The sequence below is a fragment of the Syngnathoides biaculeatus genome, chromosome 14, assembly GCF_019802595.1.
Source record: "Syngnathoides biaculeatus isolate LvHL_M chromosome 14, ASM1980259v1, whole genome shotgun sequence".
Lineage (NCBI taxonomy): Eukaryota > Metazoa > Chordata > Actinopteri > Syngnathiformes > Syngnathidae > Syngnathoides > Syngnathoides biaculeatus.
In genome coordinates this window covers 7967356-7985822 of record NC_084653.1, presented here as the reverse complement: position 1 = coordinate 7985822, position 18467 = coordinate 7967356, and the positions used below count along the sequence as shown (strand labels likewise).

General features: G+C 41.2%; 1 protein-coding gene across 4 annotated transcripts in view; it reads right to left on the bottom strand.

The window, feature by feature from the left end:
* The window catches only part of trappc10 (trafficking protein particle complex subunit 10), a 47264-nt gene that overhangs the window by 19506 nt on the left and 9291 nt on the right, over positions 1–18467 (bottom strand). For 3 of the 4 annotated variants that reach the window (XM_061842461.1, XM_061842460.1, XM_061842462.1), the window contains 12 exons: positions 18305–18440; positions 16651–16850; positions 15441–15636; positions 11792–11903; positions 9551–9798; positions 7970–8116; positions 7048–7162; positions 3249–3325; positions 3015–3106; positions 2497–2637; positions 894–1003; positions 720–829 (listed from right to left, as the gene is read on the bottom strand). In XM_061842461.1, the coding sequence (XP_061698445.1) occupies positions 720–829; positions 894–1003; positions 2497–2637; positions 3015–3106; positions 3249–3325; positions 7048–7162; positions 7970–8116; positions 9551–9798; positions 11792–11903; positions 15441–15636; positions 16651–16850; positions 18305–18440 (1684 nt within the window). The other variant, XM_061842463.1, reaches the window with a different exon arrangement.

The following is an 18467-nucleotide window of genomic DNA, read 5'->3' as shown; positions in this document are numbered from 1 at the left end:
GCCAAAGTTAGATGGTTTGGAGACATTACGCGTCTCACTCTCTCCCATCACACATAGATGGGACCGCCTCATCGCAACGAAACAAAGCTCAAGCCTCCCGCTGATTCAGCATATATGGTGAGCTACATTTTTCCTGCACTTAACATCCAGTCCATGACAAAAGCCCCAATCCAGTCCATGACAAAAGCCCCACACCATACCAGTGGCGCAAAAGAGGTTGGGGACCCCTGGGTTAACGTATACTCATGGAGGGCAGAAGAACATGTGACACTGCAGGACACACAACATGTTGAGAGCGCGTTTACAATGCAGCCACACAGTGGCACAGTTGTTTTTCTTTGCTTATGTTTTAATGATTGTGAGAAGGCTGGGTGTAATATCCAGAGGGAGCTTTTTAAATTTAATTTAATTATAATTTTTTCAAAGTCTATTCAATGTCCCAGGATGGTTTTTCCCCCCAAACTACAAATTTGCAATTGTGTAAGAGAATTAACGAATGGAATTATAAAGCAGTATCAAAAATCGAATTTGATTCATCTTATCAATTCCCATCCCTATCTAAAAGGCCATGTGATATGGTATGCAATGTACAATAATGCTGAGAGTAATGTGTGTTGGGTGTTGCAATGTCATGTAGTAAATGTCACGTAGAGTAATATCATGTAAATTAAAGTAGCGAGTAATGTCATTGTGTCTCGTAACAAAAATTGAAATTGTACCTGCAAGGTAGCGCCTGAGTGCACGCAGGGGCCGTCCGGTTGGAACTGAAGCCGCTTGAGCCGAGCGAAGACGGCCATGTCCAGCGTGGCCTTGGTCGAGGTCGTCACTCCTGCGGAGGAGAGAGAAGGTGTCAAGACCGGCCGAAGGTCGCTAAAAATGTAGGTGTCGTTTACCCTGATCTGCGGGCTTGACGGCAAAGTTGAGGACGTCACGGCAGAATCGTGTCCTCTCCTCCGTTGTGAGGTTAGAGTCGCCCGCCAGCAAGGCGCTTGTCTGCAGGGTGCTGCCGAGGGACAGTGGTTAAGGAAACGCATTGGTACCGGGGCCTCAGTAACTTGAGTCCATCTCAAAGTGAGATATCAGCTGTTCTCCACAAGCAATTCTCTTGGTTGGGCTGCTTCCAGTTCGTGTATTGATATTATTTGTCAAATCCCCCTCTATGTGTTACCATGTCAGTCTAATCTGCTCACAACCAGTAGTGTTGGCCCACGGAATGTAAACTAGATTAGCAATGGTACTGTTCCTTAAACGCATTTCAAATACATCCTCACTGTGACAGAGCACTGGCCCTCGATGACTATTTTTTTTCAGTCATCTGATTGGTTTGTCAGAGAAAAACCTGTTCACATTCAAGTTCGACTAGCAAAACATATCTGTAGTAATCCACACACAAAACAATTCGATTTGGCTGTATGATGCATGGGCAGCACAGTGGTTCAGCTGGAAAGCGTTGGCCTCACATTTCTGAGGTCCCGGGTTCAATCCTGGCCCCGCCTGTGTGGAGTTTGTATGCTCTCCCCGTGCCTGGGTGGGTTTTCTCCGGGCGCTCCCGTTTCCTCCCAACTCCCAAAAACATGCAACATTAATTGGACACTCTAAATTTCCCCTAGTTCTGATTGTGAGTGCGGCTGTTGTCTGTCTCTATGTGCCCTGCGATTGGCTGGCAACCAGTTTAGGGTGTACCACGCCTCCTGCCCGTTGACAGCTGGGATAGGCTCTAGCACTCCCCGTGACCCTCGTGAGGATAAGCGTCTAAGAAAATGGATGGATGGATGATGCATTTCATTTAATTGGTTTTGCCAGATAAAGACAAATGTTAAATTGTTTAAATTGTTGATGATGTATGTGTCACAGTTACATGAGTGTTCTATTTCCTTTTGTGTAGTACTGATTTTGCAAAAAGATAGAGGTCCTAGTAAGAGATGGAGTCCCAAGTTACCAAATGTACCCAAAAAAAAAAATACCCTAGACAAGAATGTCACTTTCACCTTGGCGCTAATTTCTGAGGAAAGTACCTTACCGTATAAGTTCAATGGGTATGGTCCATCGGGGTACTAAATAGAAATACGTGGACTATTAAGCTCTAAGTAATAACAATTCTGACACACACCAAAGAAAATAATGTTAAATTACAAAGAAAAGGCAAATCTGACCCAAGATGCATTATATGATGGAGGTCCTCTCATATGGCAAATTTGTACACAAGTCGTAGTGGTACATAGTCATAGTCATAGTCTACCATTAACCTACACTATTCATAATATTTGTATGGAAAACACCGGACGGCCATAAAGATAAAACAATATGACAAACACTTAAGTATGGTGGTAACTGTGCATGTATTCTTCTACGGCGTGACCATCAAATACACCCCACAAACATTGCCATTGAGAACCTCAAAACAAAGATTCTCTGGCTAATTTCCACAAAGGCAGCTACAGTAGCTGTGATGCTGATCAGCAGGAAGGTGGGGTCAATGCAACAAGAAGAGGATACTCAACACTTCTTCCTAGCAGTTTCTGACACTCGGCAATCTGTTTCCTGGTGTGCGTGACTGGAAAACTCCAGCCCTCGTTAACGTATGAACCCAAAGCCTCTGCAAGGAACACTTCAGCTTGCTCTGGTTCACCTTTGCTCCTGGAACAGAAACATACACAAAGGCACACAGACATTAATATGCATGAACACGCGAATACAAATAGTGACAGAGAAAGATGCACATAAACACATAGATATATGTAAACAGATATAAACATACACCCTCACAAAGAAATAAACATGGACACGTGCAAAAAAAACAACAAACAAACCAAAAAAAAAAAAAAAACAGAAACACAAAAACAAGGACAAACACACAAACGGACAATCTCAAAACACACAAAGGGACAAATATAGAAAACAGAGATGCACATGGGCATGCACAAAATAGAGAGACAAACACACATGTAGACATGGACAGATATAAAAGCACAGCATCCTCATTCTTCGCCTCTTGTCATGACGATTCTGCTTACATATAAAATTCTGCCAGACTTTTTCCGAGTAGTCGGGCCGAGCGCAGTCTCCCAATGGCCCGGTACATCTCCATGGCTGCCTGACACAGTTCCTGATTGGACAGGTGCATTGGTGGAGGAGGGGAGGAAGGGAGGAACGAAGGAAGGAAGGAAGGACGGACGGAAGGAAGGAAGGAAGGAAGTTGAGCGAATGTCCAGTTGCTGAGGTCGAGCAGCTGCATTGGTCAACCTTACCAAGTAATGTCTTTCAAAGGTTTCCACAGATGACAAAGCTTCTTTCAGCTTTTTGTAGGGACTCTGCAGACTGTTCACTGACAGATCACAAAAACAAAACACACTCAACACACAACTTCTTCAACCCCCAAAAAAGGACAATTGCATCATCAATGCAATCTCACAAAGTATTAATTTCTAGCTGGTGATTTAAACAAATATTAGTTCACCTGTTTAGAAGCACTTAACTGAGACCGCACTTTTTTCCACTCCAAAAAATTAAGAGAGCAATTGGGAAGCGCACAGTAAAGATGCAGTACCATAAAAGTCCAAAGAAATGCACTATTTCAATGGTGAGACACTATTTTTATTGTCCTTGGAAAAAGTGTAATCGATACTTTTTTATTTACACTACAAATAGTTATACTGGCATGTTAAATGCGCAATACATTGTGGGTTAACTCATAGTGCGTGCTCATAAATCGTTCGTGGAGGATAAGAAATGACTCACTGAAGTATTTACACTACTTAAATAATATTTACAAGAATTTTCAACTTCAACTTGCAAGGCAAACATGACGTAGTAAAAGTGTGAGTGTCGTTTCGTTGCATGTTGACACACACACCACACACACACACACACACACACAGTTCCCTTTGTGGACCACATACAGCATCTATCTATCTGTCTAGCTATCAGTTAAGAGTATTTAGACAAATGTACTGAGAATGGTGTGCTTGTTTATGTTTGTATACTTACTGTACTGTGTGGACATGTCAAGTCTGCAATACGTTGCTGGTTTAATGTGGCTTCCACTACACTAATATTTGTAGGGTTAAGCTAATACTTTTTTCTTCTGTGGCTAAGTGATATTCCTGCCACTTGGCAATTGCTGCATGTAACCAAAAAGTTACTTTTTTCTAACTTGGATACATTTAAAATCAAGTAATCAGTAAAGTAACTTACTTTTAAGCTCAAGTACTCAGTAAAATAAATGTACTTTTTCAAAGTAGCTGCGGCAACACTGTCAAAAACCAAGTCAACAATGTTAATAACATATACCTAAATCCTGGTCACAAGGAATCTCAAGGAGTATGTAAACAATCCAGTCATGAACCACATAAAAGAATTCATCCATCCATTTTATTCTCCGCTAATCCTCACAAGGGTTGCGGGGAGTACTGGACCCTATCCCAGCTGTCAACGAGCAGGAGGTGGGGTACACCCTGAACTGGTTGCCAGTCCATCACAGGGCACATTGAGACAAACAGACGCACTCACAATCACACCTAGGGGTAATTTAGAGTGTCCAATTAATGTTGCATGTTTATGGAATGTGGAAGGAACCCAGAGTGCCTGTAAAAAAACCCACGGAGGCACAAGGAGAACATGCAAACTCCACACAGGTGGGTCTGGGATTGAACGCAGGACCTCAGAACTGTGAGGCCAACGCTTTACCAACTGAGCCACCGTGCCGCCCACATAAAAGCATTAAGTGAAGAAAAATTAAGAACCAAAAAGTAAAGAACCAATTTATGACCAAAGAGTAAGTACTAGGAAGAACCATGTCAAAATCCAATTTATGAGCTATACCCAAAACATGAAAAAAGCAACTTCACACAGTCACTGCGAGCAATGTTCAAAGCAGAGCAACCTCACAGTGCTATTATATAGCATTTTGATGGATCTTTCAAACTTATAGGACATTATATTGTATGACAATACAAACAGTGAACCTACTACAAGATTAGGCAATGTTCTTTCACCAGAAAAAAAGTCGTTTGTCGCTCTTTGAACATGGGCTAGTTTAACCGAAAACGGTGTTTTCTGACCAAAATGGCGAGAAAAACAGCTTTTTGTCAAGCAAAACCGCAAATACGACGCTCAGAATTTTGGGGGTTTCTGTGACAAAAATTAAAAACAATCACATCCATGAACTAATTAGATAATTGCAGGTCTGTTTCGTAATTAAAACTAAATGTACTAGCCGGTCAGCTCTTTTGACCGATGTTACGTGTGCTTCATGGTTCCACTGGAAGTGGAACCAAGCCCACAAGCCACAGCACCTTAGCAAAAAATAGAAAAGACCAGTGTAACAAATAGTACACAGGCTACTCTGATGAGCAAAAATGTAAACGGAGCAAACAGCGCCCGATGCAGAAGTGAAAGTCATATCATGCACGAAATAGAGGATAAATAAGCAATAATTGATAAGTACCGAGTGACATTTAGATCAGTGTAAAAGAGTAAAAGTCCTCTTACTTCTAACAGCAGAAGCAACAGAAGTGCTTTTTCTAGTTTTGTCAGCTCCTGCGACAAGCGGGACCTCATGCCAATCCGCTCCCCTGAGTCCAACGCGGAGTAATATTCACAATTACATCTGTGTGTGAATGGTGGATGTGCGCAATGGATCTACAGTAACTGCCAGTGTTCAAAGAGTACAAACACCCTGTGACGACAGTGATGACCCCACTGCCACAGGGAGGGGAAAAAAAATAAAATAAATGAAAAAAATCGGATTCGTACGATTCATGTACATGGCCCATTTTGATTTCAAAATAAATTTTGCCAAAAAGTGACTCATTTGCATGTATGCATAACGGATGTTACAAGGCAAGATTTGCCACCTTATCTGTCTTGTATTATGATGTATCTTATCACGACCCATCGATACGGAGGGAGGACCCAAATGCAGGACTCGGGAGACGCAGAGGTAATTCAGGAAAAACGTTTATTGTTCAAAGGTCGGGGATCAAGCAGGCAGTCAGGTGCAGCAGCGGTAGTCAGGACGTCGGGCGTAGAAAGCAGGTCCGCGGGCAGGCAGGAGTCGGTATACGGGAGATCGATCAAAGAAGGCAGGAGTTTCAAAGGAGTCAGGCTTACGGGGTCGGTACACACGGGTTCACGATCAGAGATACGCGAGTGCAGGAACGAGGCATCGGTTGCGACGATCTGGCGCCGGACCAGTCGTCCCCAGGGTCCTATATACATCGGGGCCAATCAGCCAGTATGAGGCGCAGGTGTGTGCCTCCCAATCAGTGTGGCCGCGCGGGAACCCGCACAGCCAGGGGTGGACCGGCAGGACCATGACATCTTGTACTCAAAACCAGAAAATTTCAAATCCAAGGGTCATGCAATGCTGCCAGGTACAGGAATCTGTATGTCATTCCAGTTGTTAACAAAGCTGAATTTCGTAGCCAAGTTGGGTGACACTCTCTTCCATACATATCCATTGAAAAACCTACTCAAACGAATATATTCGTCTGTGGCCATAGAGCACAAGAGTGAAACTTAACGCCCGTGAGCCAGACCTGGCCCGCCACATAGTTTTATGTGGCCCATGAGGGCAAATCATGTGTCAACTTCCATGATTGTTGTTAGAATCTGGACCATTTCAAATTGTGATATCGTAAATGATAACGTTGCGAAATTGCAAGCATTTTTTGTGTGACCAAATATGAACAATAGTTGTAAAACCATTAACCTTGATTTCTGATTCCAAAACTTGTTAAAATATCTCAGGTGTAAATATAATGAGGCGATTAAAGATTATGGTTTCATAGTCTTAACGGCCCTCCGAGAGAGCCCATAACTATCATGTGGCACATGACAAAAGTGAGTTTGACACGTCTGTCGCAGATGCTTGGATTCTAGTAGAGAAATTGAAACGTCCACTGGAGTCAAATGTAACACAAATGTCAAGAACGACCAAAAAAAAAAAAAAAAACGGAAAATAAGAGAATAAACATGTTTTGAGTAAGCCCCAGTGTAGTGCACATGCTAAACGAGGTACCAACTAAGTAGCCGGTGTCCACCTACCAGTCTCTGGCCGCTCATCCCCCAATCCTGCCAACAGGTCCACAGTCCTGTTTAAGTCCTCTGAGGTTGGACCTTTGCGGGACACCAGACCACACAGTTGACCCAGAGACTTCAGCTGCACACAAGGGGACCCAAATCCTTTGTCAGCATCAAAAACTGTCATTTGACCAGATTTGCACTACTAGTAGTAATAGTAAGTGTTGAAAATTGTCCTCAAGAGTAATGTTAAGGTCTTTTCATAATGCATTTAACAAGGCGTAGAATGCATTCCACGAAACTGTAGCGGTGTGGTAACATCAGATGATTCATCCAATATGAGAGGGGCTGGTAAAGTAATTTCAAGGTGCAAATAGCAATTGACAAACCAGCGGGAAAAGTATCCACACTACTTCCTGGTAGGCCACCAAATTTGGGTAAGCTTGTACTAGACCTGTTGACCCTGCTTTCCTGAAAAACGAGTGCAGTTAGAAAGGCCTTTATTTTAGAAAATTATGACCCAAGTAAAAGAAAAAGTAGTTCTACAAATTATTACTCAAGTACTCAGTTAAAAGAAAATAAGTAATCAGCACCAGGTGTAACATCTGATTTTTTTTTTTTTTTTAAATGTGCAGATTTTTCACTGTCTTGTGGGGTTTTGTACTTATTTTTTTCTAATGGAAAACTACTGCAGATTGACACCACGGAAAGGTGAACATCCACCTGCATGCCTGTCAAATGTAGCCCGCAACACAGGGTATTTCGGTTATGTCGTTTCTTAGTCTGAACTATGTAAAAGACCCACAGGTGTACAGGGCCACAAATGAATGTGACAGATTATGAACACCTGATGATCATTCTTGACCATGAAAGAAACCTAACTCACCTACACTGGTGAAAATCATCACAGAGAAGTATGTTGCAGTACCAAAGAGGCCCTGGTTACCTTGTCAGTGGCGTAGGCCCAGAGTCCCACAGTGTGCGAGCTGTTGCCGGCCAACTGGGCCTGGTCACAGCAGCTTTCAATCCGGTGCAGAACTTCCAGGCAACTGAGAAATACCCAGCAGTCCAGCGCCCCCTCCAGCACCGACACCTGCGATGTGACAGGTTGACTGTTTAGGACTGCCTCAGTGGACTACTAGTTGTCACAATGTACAACAACCAAACAACTGTGGATGACTCATGAACATAGTCATAGCCTGTACATACGTGGAGAAATGTATTCTTCAATTTATAATTAGGTTATAAAACGTTAAATATCTATTGTATGTACAATCCCAATTCCAATGAAGTTGGGATGTTGTATTAAATGAAAACACAATACAATGATTTGCAATGTAAGTTCATCCTATATTCAATTGAATACACTACAAAGAAAGCATACTTAATCTTCAAACTGATAATTTTTTTAAGCAGTCATCAACTTGAAAATTTATGGCTGCAACAGATTCCAAAAATGCTGGGACAGGTACCAAAAAAGAATGAGAAAGTTGAGGAATGCTCATCAAACACCTGTTTGGAACATCCCACAGGTGAACAGGGTAATTTTGAACAGGTGGGTGACATGAATGGGTCTAAGAGGAGGTTCCCTGAATTGCTTAGTCATTCACAAAGATGGAGTGATGTTCACCTGTTGGAACATGTGCATGAGAAAATAGTCAAAACTATTTAAGGACAATGTTCCTGAATGCAATTGCAAGGAATTCAGGGATTTAATCATCTATGGGCTATAATATCAAAAGGTTCAGAGAATCTGGAGAAATCACTGCACCCAAGTGGAAAAGCAAAAACCAATGTTGAATGCTGGTGACTTTCAATCCCCCAGGCAGTACAACCGACATCAATGTGTAAAGGATATCACTGCATAGGCTCCCAGTGCCATGTTCCCAGCCAGTTACAAATGTTGGACATCGGTTCACACATAAGGCGCTCTGCAACATAAGGCACCCTGTCCATTTAGGAGAAAATCTAAGACTTTTAAGTGGCCCTTATGGTCGTCAAAATATGGTAATTGGACCTCTTAGGGTAGGCCGCTGGAGTCAAGTCTTGAGAAATCTGAAAACTCACCATCCACCCTCTGATTATGGTGACAAAGACACAAACTGACAGACATTATTCCTGGACCCAGTGGGGGTAGAGTTCATTAAAATTGGAGAAACTGGTGGGGAGCCGGCGTCACAGGGCAATCCTGACCAACCAGCACCCCAAAGCTCACAGAGAGCAAGCCAGAGTACCAGGACACCTGGCCGAGTGTCCTCCCTAGCCCTCTCCCCACAGACAGTTGAATGATCCTTTTAACACTTGAGGACTGACAGAGCAGTGAAATGGGTGTGGGGACCAGGCCGGAAACCACCACAGATGTACCACCACCCAGCCTGGCCTACGTCTCACCATACCAAGTACCAGCCCCGCCGGGGACCCTCAGTTTTCTGAATATGGAAAGTACTGTATATACATTGTGAGTACAAATGTCTAATCTATTTTAATCTAAACAGGAGCCAAAGATGGGACTGTGGCTAGATCAAACCTCGAGCAGGCGCAGCTCCTGAACACAATTGTGTAGCAGCTCCAGGGCCCTGTGTGTGACCTCCCACGGTCTCTGGAGGAAGATCAGCAGCGTGCACTGCCTAGAGAATAAGTAGCTGCGCAGGTCCAGCAGACTGGCGGCGCCGCGCTGGATGCCATCGCGCTTATCCATGTCAATCGGACGTCGTAGCAGCAGACCGCTCCAGTTCAACACCGGAGAGCAGAATGAGCCCAACCATTTGGCCGTGTCTGAGGAGAATATAGGTTATGTGATGCTTGAAACCCAACCGTGGATAAGAATTTCAACAAATCCTGGCTTGTAACACAATTTCAGACCCCAAATTAGGCCTCAAACTAATTGTAAAGTCTAATGCCAGCTTCAAACCCCAATCCTCGGTCGGAACACTACTTTAAAACCCTAATTCAAAACCTTAACGCTGGCTGGAAACCAAAGTTGGACTAAAATCTCTAATTTGAGACCTAACTCAAGTATCAAACTCCAATTTTGAACCCTAAATCTGGCTTCATACTCTAACATGATTTCCTAACCCTATTTTCAAACCTTAATTTTCAACCATAATCCTGATTTTAAAAGTTAATTTGAAAGCCTAAATTTGTCTGAAGAACAAACCCTGACTAAAAATCTAAATTTGAAACCTTAAACCTGGCTTCAAGCTCTAATGGTCAAGGGGTGTAACAATTTATTATAACAAAATAAGAGTCCAATCATGATTCATGGTTGCTGATATATACTCAAAGACAATGGCTGGAAATAGATTCAGTAACTTTTTAGCCAAAATTTATTTTGCAGTCACACTGGTTGAATTGACCAGTGTGACCGTGAAATTAATACCTCTACACCAGACAGTGCAGGTGAGATTTTTAAATTCCTGTTTCTTGTAAGGGAATCTGGTAACATTAATTTTGGTCATTAAATTGTAAGATTTTCCTGATATACTTGTATTGGTTTGAAATAAAACGGGAACATGTCACTGATATACTTGTATTGCTTTGTTATAAAACGGGCAAAAACAGGAACTTGCCATTTATATTATTTCACTGATTCAGGCTTTTTTCCGTGTTTAATTGGTGTTCGAATTATGAGGGTGTAGTTGAGAAAAACGTCACCACTGTAAGGAGTCCCCGGCTGCACCCAAAGTTTGAGAAATCCTATACTAGACAGTGAAAGACTAATAGTCAAAAACCGAGTAGTGTCAGGTTTCCATAAGGAAAAGCTTTTACGAAAAGTATTCAAAAATACATAATGAGCTACTAAGCAAGTAAGTAAAACCTTCTCTTCATAAAATAAAGTGACATTAGTGTATTGTATTGTCTGATTAAATTGTCTTAAATTCAATTCAACTGCTTCGTTATATTTTGCTGGTTTGACCAAGGGGATTTATACTTCTTCTTCTTAACTTACAAAGGAGCAACTTAAAGAGTGTCCAGTAGCTGACGTTTTCGCTCGTTCCTTGTGTTCAACCGAGTTCCCCCTCCTTCTTTCAAAAACTACAAACATTTACTCAACGGCCTCACTTGGTTCAGCATTTGGCAACATTCTCAGTTGTACACTTTAATAAAATTCAACATTTGATCTCTACCGCCTAATGTGTCAATTACAAATGCTTCTCTGCTCGCAGCTAGCAAGCTAAGGTCAACTACTGAGTTTGTAATGCTTCAACATGCACCAAGTTGAAATAAACATCGTTCTTAGAAATACAAGCCATGCACACCTCCATAAAGTCTCCTGTGTGAAAATACGTTATTAGTATTGATATAACAAAGAGAATACCTCATAAAACAATTTAAATTGTTATAGTTTCGTTGGGAAGACGAACATGCCAAGCACAGATCTATCAGTTGGATCATGGGGGGGGGGGAGATAAATAAATAAATAAATAAATCGATACATCACCGAAATGAATAAATTGTTACGACCCTATATCCTAGTTTCGACCCTAATTTGTAACCCAGCTCCAGCGTCTACCCTTAATTTCAAATCCTAATCCTGTCTTCAAACTCTAATATGAAACAATCTTTTCTTCAAACCAAGCCCCATTGAAAAACCCTAATTTGAAACCCCAACTGAACCTTCAAACTCTAATTTGAAATCTCAACCGTTACTTCAAAACCGCCCTAACACTTGTTTTAAACCCTAATTTTGAATCCCAAACGTTTGCAACCTTCCATTAAAGTCTTATGGCTATCGACGGTAGCCAAAGCTTTTGTTCATGCGCCATACCTCCAGCTCCAAAGTTGAGGACGTACTGCGTAAAGAGCGCGTCCAGCTCGTCGTATTGCACCAAAGCATCTTCGAACTGTTGCAACATCTCAAACACGAATGCCAGCTCTTCCTGCACGACAACAACAACAATCAAAACAAAAATCTATATATCAATAATCAAAATAAAAACAAATCAAAACAACAACAGGCAAAATTATAGTTAAAACAATGATGAGAGGTACATAGAAACAATAATTATGGTTCAGTTAAGGGTTAGGGTTTCAAGTTTTGATTTCAAACCAGATTCCAAATATGATTCCAAAATTTAAAATTAGAGTTTCAAAACAAATGTAGCTTTTGAAATTAGCCATTTTAAATCTTATTCATACTGTGCATTTGCCACCTTTCCAATGGCTATTTGAAACTGGAAGTGGCAATGTGAATACTACCCACATTAGCCTTGGTGGCAAATCAAAAGCTGTGCCTGATAAAAGCTGAAGTGAGCGCACTCATTTAGACGTGTGTGAACACTGTTAAATGTTTAGTTATTTTCCCTGCTTTGCGAAATGCTTCAATTTACTGCAAGGCTGCAACATTCCCAACTGCGGGGTAGCACCACATTGGGGGAAAAAAAAAAAAAAAAAAAAAAGACCCGATGCCACTGCTTGGCACCAAATGCCCTTGTTTTGAAGCTCAGCAAAGCTATTCACAATTGAGCAGCATAGCCAAACAGAATGACATCACATTGTACATAGAGCTGCTGAAATAAGTAATGAAGAGGTGATAATTTTTCACAGTAAATATACTTCCAGAGGTGCTATTGACCTGAAAATTTCCCCAGATGTTGGGAACAACCCAGGTAATCCATACATACAAATAAATAAATAAGACAAAAAAAGTTTAAAAATATGAAGTTACACAGCAAAAAAAAGCATTGAACACACGAAGGGAGGTGCAAAAACGTATGGAAAGCCAAGACAGCACCTAAAATCAACCAAACACCAATCTATCTCCTTGTCAGTGCAAATGAATAAGAGCTGGTTCAGTCCTAATTGATGGGCTAGAAAAAGGTCTCATTGCCAAGGTGTGAGTCAAGACGTGTCTCATGATGGGGAAGAGTATAGAGGTGCCTCAGGACCAACGCAAGGTAATTGTTGCAAAACATAACATTGGTTACAGGTGCATATGTAAGCTTCTGAATGTTCCAGTGAACATGCTTGGGGCCATACGTAGTTGCGAAGCCAATCATACCACCATAAATTTGACTCAATCAGGTTCCCCCTGCAATATTTCTGACAGAGGAGTTCAAAGAATAATCAGAAGAGTTGTCCAAGAGCCAAAGACCGCCTGCGGAGATATTAAAAAACACAGGGAATTAGCAAGTACTGTTGTTCCAAGTGTGAGTAATGTATTCCGCCACCATGAGCCTGATACACGCTCACCACGCAAGACCCCACTGTTGGGGGAAAAAAAAGCATGTCAAAGCTCATTTAAATTTTGTTGAAAAACATTTGGATGAGCCAGTTAAATACTGTGACAATATCGTGTGATGAGATGAGAGTAAAAATTAATTATTTGAATGCCACAAAACAAACCATGACACTGTACATCACCCTAAGACAGTGATTTCAAACCTGTCTGGAGCCAAACTACATATTTTACAATTGAAAAATTTCATGGCACACCAAAAAAAAAAAGTGGCAAAAAGTGGACATTAATTACTTTACTTTTTGCCATTTAATAGGAGACCATTATATTTTTTTGTCACTATGTGCCTCACTGTCATAAATAGATAAACGTAGATTGTTGTAAATATATTTTTGAGGAATAAGTAAGTAAAATTGGATAATTTCTCATGGCACACCTGAAGCGCACTCATGGCCCACTGGTTGGACCAACAATGAGGTTTGGATATAAGAACACGATGGTGTGGGGCTGTTTTTCAAAAAAATGATCCTGGGAAACATTATTGGAGGAAGGCTGAATGGGGAAATGTATGGAGGCTTTCTTGACAAAAATCTGCGACAATTTACAAGGATGATGAAAATTAAAAGGGTGAAAAACTGCCAAGGAAATTCATTTGGTTTCCTAGAAAAAATTTACGATACAAAAATTGCCCTGCTCATCACCCGACCTGAATCCAAATGAAAATCCTTGAAAAGAACTGAAACTCTAGGTCCATAAAAGAACCACACTGATTGTTCAAGATTTGAAGACTGTGTGCCGGAATGGATGACTAGTTTCTCCATATATAAGACAAGTTCAAGCTGTCAATGTAAACAAGAGGTTTTATACAGAGTAGGAAACAAATACCAGTTTTGCATGTTAAATACTTTTTTTCCCCTGTGTCATTTCACATTATTACACACAACTTCATTTCTGAGCTTATTTATTCTACTTTCTTTGTATATATGGATTACTTGGGTTGTTCCCAACATCTGATGAAATCTTCATGTCAACAGCACCTTCGGAAATATATTTAAGAAGAAAAATGGTTACATATTAAATTTTGTTTGTATATTTGCAACTTCAAATAGAAATGATGAGACCTAAAATCCCAGTCACCACTGACTGGTTAACATTTGGGGTGTCATTGCAAACCAAAAGGAAGAAGAAAATAAATGTCTTCAGTTGTGCACACAGGGGACCTCTCCATCTAAATTCTTAGGCTGAATTTTGGGCCCAGTACTTCCTTGCACATTGTGTCGTGTTGCTACTGTCTCATCAATATATGCCAAGATTTTATGCCAGTAGTCTGACATTTTGCGATTGTGAAAGACCAAATTTGTCTTGTAATCTGATCCAGGAATTATTTATTGCATTTAGTGAATAATGCTAAAGATAACCTTAGACCCCAAAATTGCATGCTAAACGTAATTGCAATATTTGTAATAAACAAATAATTTGAGTATTTTCCCTAATTTTTAACCCCCAATCCTGACAGGTGACTAAGTAGTTTTAATTGGGCTCACATTGTTAAAAGCTTATAACTTCAAAGTGACAAGGATTGACTAAATGTAGCTAAATACACATGATAACTACACAAATGTTAGGCTAGGAAAGATCTATACAATTAAAACACACTGGCTAAAAGATTTCATGACCAACTGCCAACCCTGGACTAATGTTGCAAGCACAACCTTGACACTCACCTGAAACCCTACTTTCAAAACCTAAACAAGGCTTAAAACCATTCTTGGAACCTTAACCCTGTCTTGAAGGCATAGCTTGGAACCCTAACACTGAGCCAAAACCCTATTTTTAAAAACTCATCCAGGCTTGAAAGCCTGTTTTTAATCCCAGATTTCAAAGTCTTTGCACAGATTTGTATATTCCTGGTAAAATTTAGAGACCTTGGAATAATTTGTTTAATTGTCATGATTATTGTTTTATCTTATATGTTAGTGCACAAGAAAGAAAACTTCTGCAAGTATTAGTTAACATATTGGCAGATATTTTTGCCTACTTATAAAGGGTGAATATTGGCCAATTATTGGTTAAGCCCTAGTTTCAGGCCTGGGTTTGGAATATAAATGAGGCTTTCAAGACAAGTTACAGAGTTTATGGCAGGGTTTCTAGTCAAGATTTCAAGCAAGAGTAAAAGTTTCAAGTAATGTTTGGTGTTCCAAAGTTAAAATTTTACCCCAGGCTTGAAACCCTACTTGACCTGGACCATGAAGTACTGGCAGAAGCTCCATCCGGGCTGCGTGCGTTTCTCCCTGAGAGTGCGCATGTCGTCCTCAAAGCGTCCCAGGTTCTTGGTGAATGACATGAGCAGAAGTGTCCGCAGCTTGAGCAACAATGAATTCCACGACTCCTGAGAGCGCGATGAGTCCTTCAGTGGCTCAGACAGCACCACACACCTGCGGGGACCAAGCAAAGGACAGCACTTAGTCAGATTTGCAGGGTTCAGAGCTAGCTGGGGTAGTTGCTTAGTTCAAACTGACCCATTATCCTACAGTAAAGAGAGTTCAACATACAGTAGTATAGAGATACGAGTGTATTAGCTTTTTTTTCCAGGGCAGATGCAATTGCAGCCTCAATGAAAGTATAACGTATGAATTTTGTCATCCCACCGTCAAAAATACCAGTGCCTATGGATTCATCCACATTGACCAATTTGGTTTACAACCTTGATTTAAAAAGAAAGAAAAAGAAAACCTAGAACTCCAAGGAGTTATCAAAGCGCCTTTCCTTGCATGTCTTAGCCATGTTGGGGGTAGTGGCGTGTGGGATATTGGCACATTGCTCAATCCATTAAACTGAAATGAGCTACACACTTTTAAGATTAGTTTTCATGTAAATGTATATTTCATGTTTTTTCCACTGCACAAATACTCAAGAGCACCACACAACAGCATGGCAAACAACAAGTCAACATGGCACCAGGACTAGAAGTGGAACTCTTTGAATATGATTAAATATTTTTAGATGAGATAACCAAAGTATCCAAAGTAGATTGGATAAAATGTATAGGAGGAGCTAGTATAAATATTCAGATGTAAAAGGAGAACAAACATGCCAGAATTTAAAAGTAAATTAAAACTGAAGAACTCCTATTGGGTTTAGGGCACGGGTCCAAGAGACTTTTCTGTAGATCTTGGGCTTTTACATATGCCTCACAGTTTTGGTAGACGTAGGTGAAACATGCACGGATGATTGGTTGAAAATTTGTAGGGGCCGCTATTTTTTGAAATTGCACAATAAATCATGAATTTTGGGGCAGGCGTAATGTGTGCAAAGTTCCATAAAAAGTCGGTAGTAAAAAAATAATTTCACAGAAAATGTGTATCTCAACAAGGGGCAAAAATAATACCCTTTATGGGGGGATTGAGGGACATTGGTTTTGGGGTGTTTGGCCGTGTTTGTGAGGTCACCTGTCATTCTGCTTGTTGCAGAAGTCACTGCGTATTTTGTCGACAATGGACGACCTGGGCAGGATGTTGGTTTTGTTCTTCTTGCGCGCATCGCTGCTATCCACTACAATGATGAGCCAGTCGGCAGAGCCGTGACTTCGCAGGCTGCTCTGCCAGCGGATCATGTCTTCTTTCACTGAGCTCCGGTACATCTCTGTGTCCTGCATGCACACACACACAAGTACAACACTAATTAAACCTTACTTTCAAACCAAAATCGAAACACTTTTTCAAATCTTAAACCTGAATCCAAACTATAACCGAGGTTTCAACCTACCATTTCGAAGTACCATTTGTTTCACATCTGAATTTCAAGCCCTACTACTTGTTTGCAACTCTCCTACATTGTACTGCTAACCCTGTTTTGCTGAAATCACTATTTTCCAGACCTGACCCGTGCTTAAAAACCTTACGCTAATTAAAAAGCCCAACTGAGGTTTAAGACATGCACCCAGACTTGTCACTTTGGGATGCTTGTTACATTGTTTGATTATCGTCATTGCAGTGCACGTGTCACATTGCAAAGTCGGTTGCAATGTATGGGGCAAAATTACTCTGGTACCCAACATCCACTGCACACATCAGTGGACCAATTACAATTATACGGTAAATAGTTTCAGCTGGCAAAATGGTTGCATGAGCCAATATTGCACAACACAACATAGTGAACCATAAACTTTTTTTGGAACTGAGTTCACGTTGATGATCACTAAACACCACACGTATGAAAATGCACACCTGGGCTCTGTCACTCACGATAGTGGATTCGTCCAACTGTAGTGAGAAACACACAATCTCGATGTCCTTCCACACATCAGCCATGGCTTCACAGCACCGTGTAACTGTACTCCTTTACAGCTGCAGGGATTTTATTGAAGATAATATTTCCCCCTTATTTTTAAAAGATCGGAACAACGAGTCAGCTACGCCTCTTTTACCATCTCTCAATCTTGGAAGGATTCTTGTTATCAATGATGATGTGACGAACCCGGAACGATGCTTCAGTGGTGGGTTTTGCTGTTGAACTATATTGTGTGAAAAGTGACTGCTGTGTGGCCAATTGGGATTTTAGTTCGTTCACTTTTCTCATTCTCAGTTTGCTTTTTGGCGGAATGTCGGAGTCATATTTTCCATAAACTGTTCAAAAATTGCCAAAATCGAGCAGCCCTACTTGTAATGCAACCTTTAAAGCTTACCAATCTCAATACCCTTTAAACAGTTTTTTTTTTTTTTTTATGTATTGATCGATTGATGTGAGGCGCCCCAGTGGACGACTGGTTAGACCATTTGCCTCACAGTTCTGAGGACTGGGGTTCAAATCCCAACTCGCCTGAGTGGAGTTCATTTGTTCTCCCCGTGCCTCCCTGTTATTTTTCTAGCCGCTTTGGTTTCCTCCCACATCCAAAAAATATGCATTAATTGAAGACTAAATTGCCCTTGGGTGTGATCGTTTAGGGTGTACCCTGCCTCTTGCCTAAAGATGGCTGGGATAGGCTCTAGCACTCCCGCAACCCTTGTTAGGATAAGCGGCTAAGATAATAGATGGGGTAATGGAGCTTGATGCGCATTTTTCCCCCCCACCAATAGAAAAGGGTTATCTTGTGTTTGTACTCACGCAGCAGTCGGTCCAGTAGATGTGCAGGAAAGGGAAGGTGAGCAGGGCCTTGGTACCATCCTTGGGAAGCAGCTCCTCCTTGAACTGGACAAAGTTGGCCTCTAGGTAGATCATCTTGGGAGCGCGCCCATACGTCCTCAACACAAAACATGTAAACCAAAAC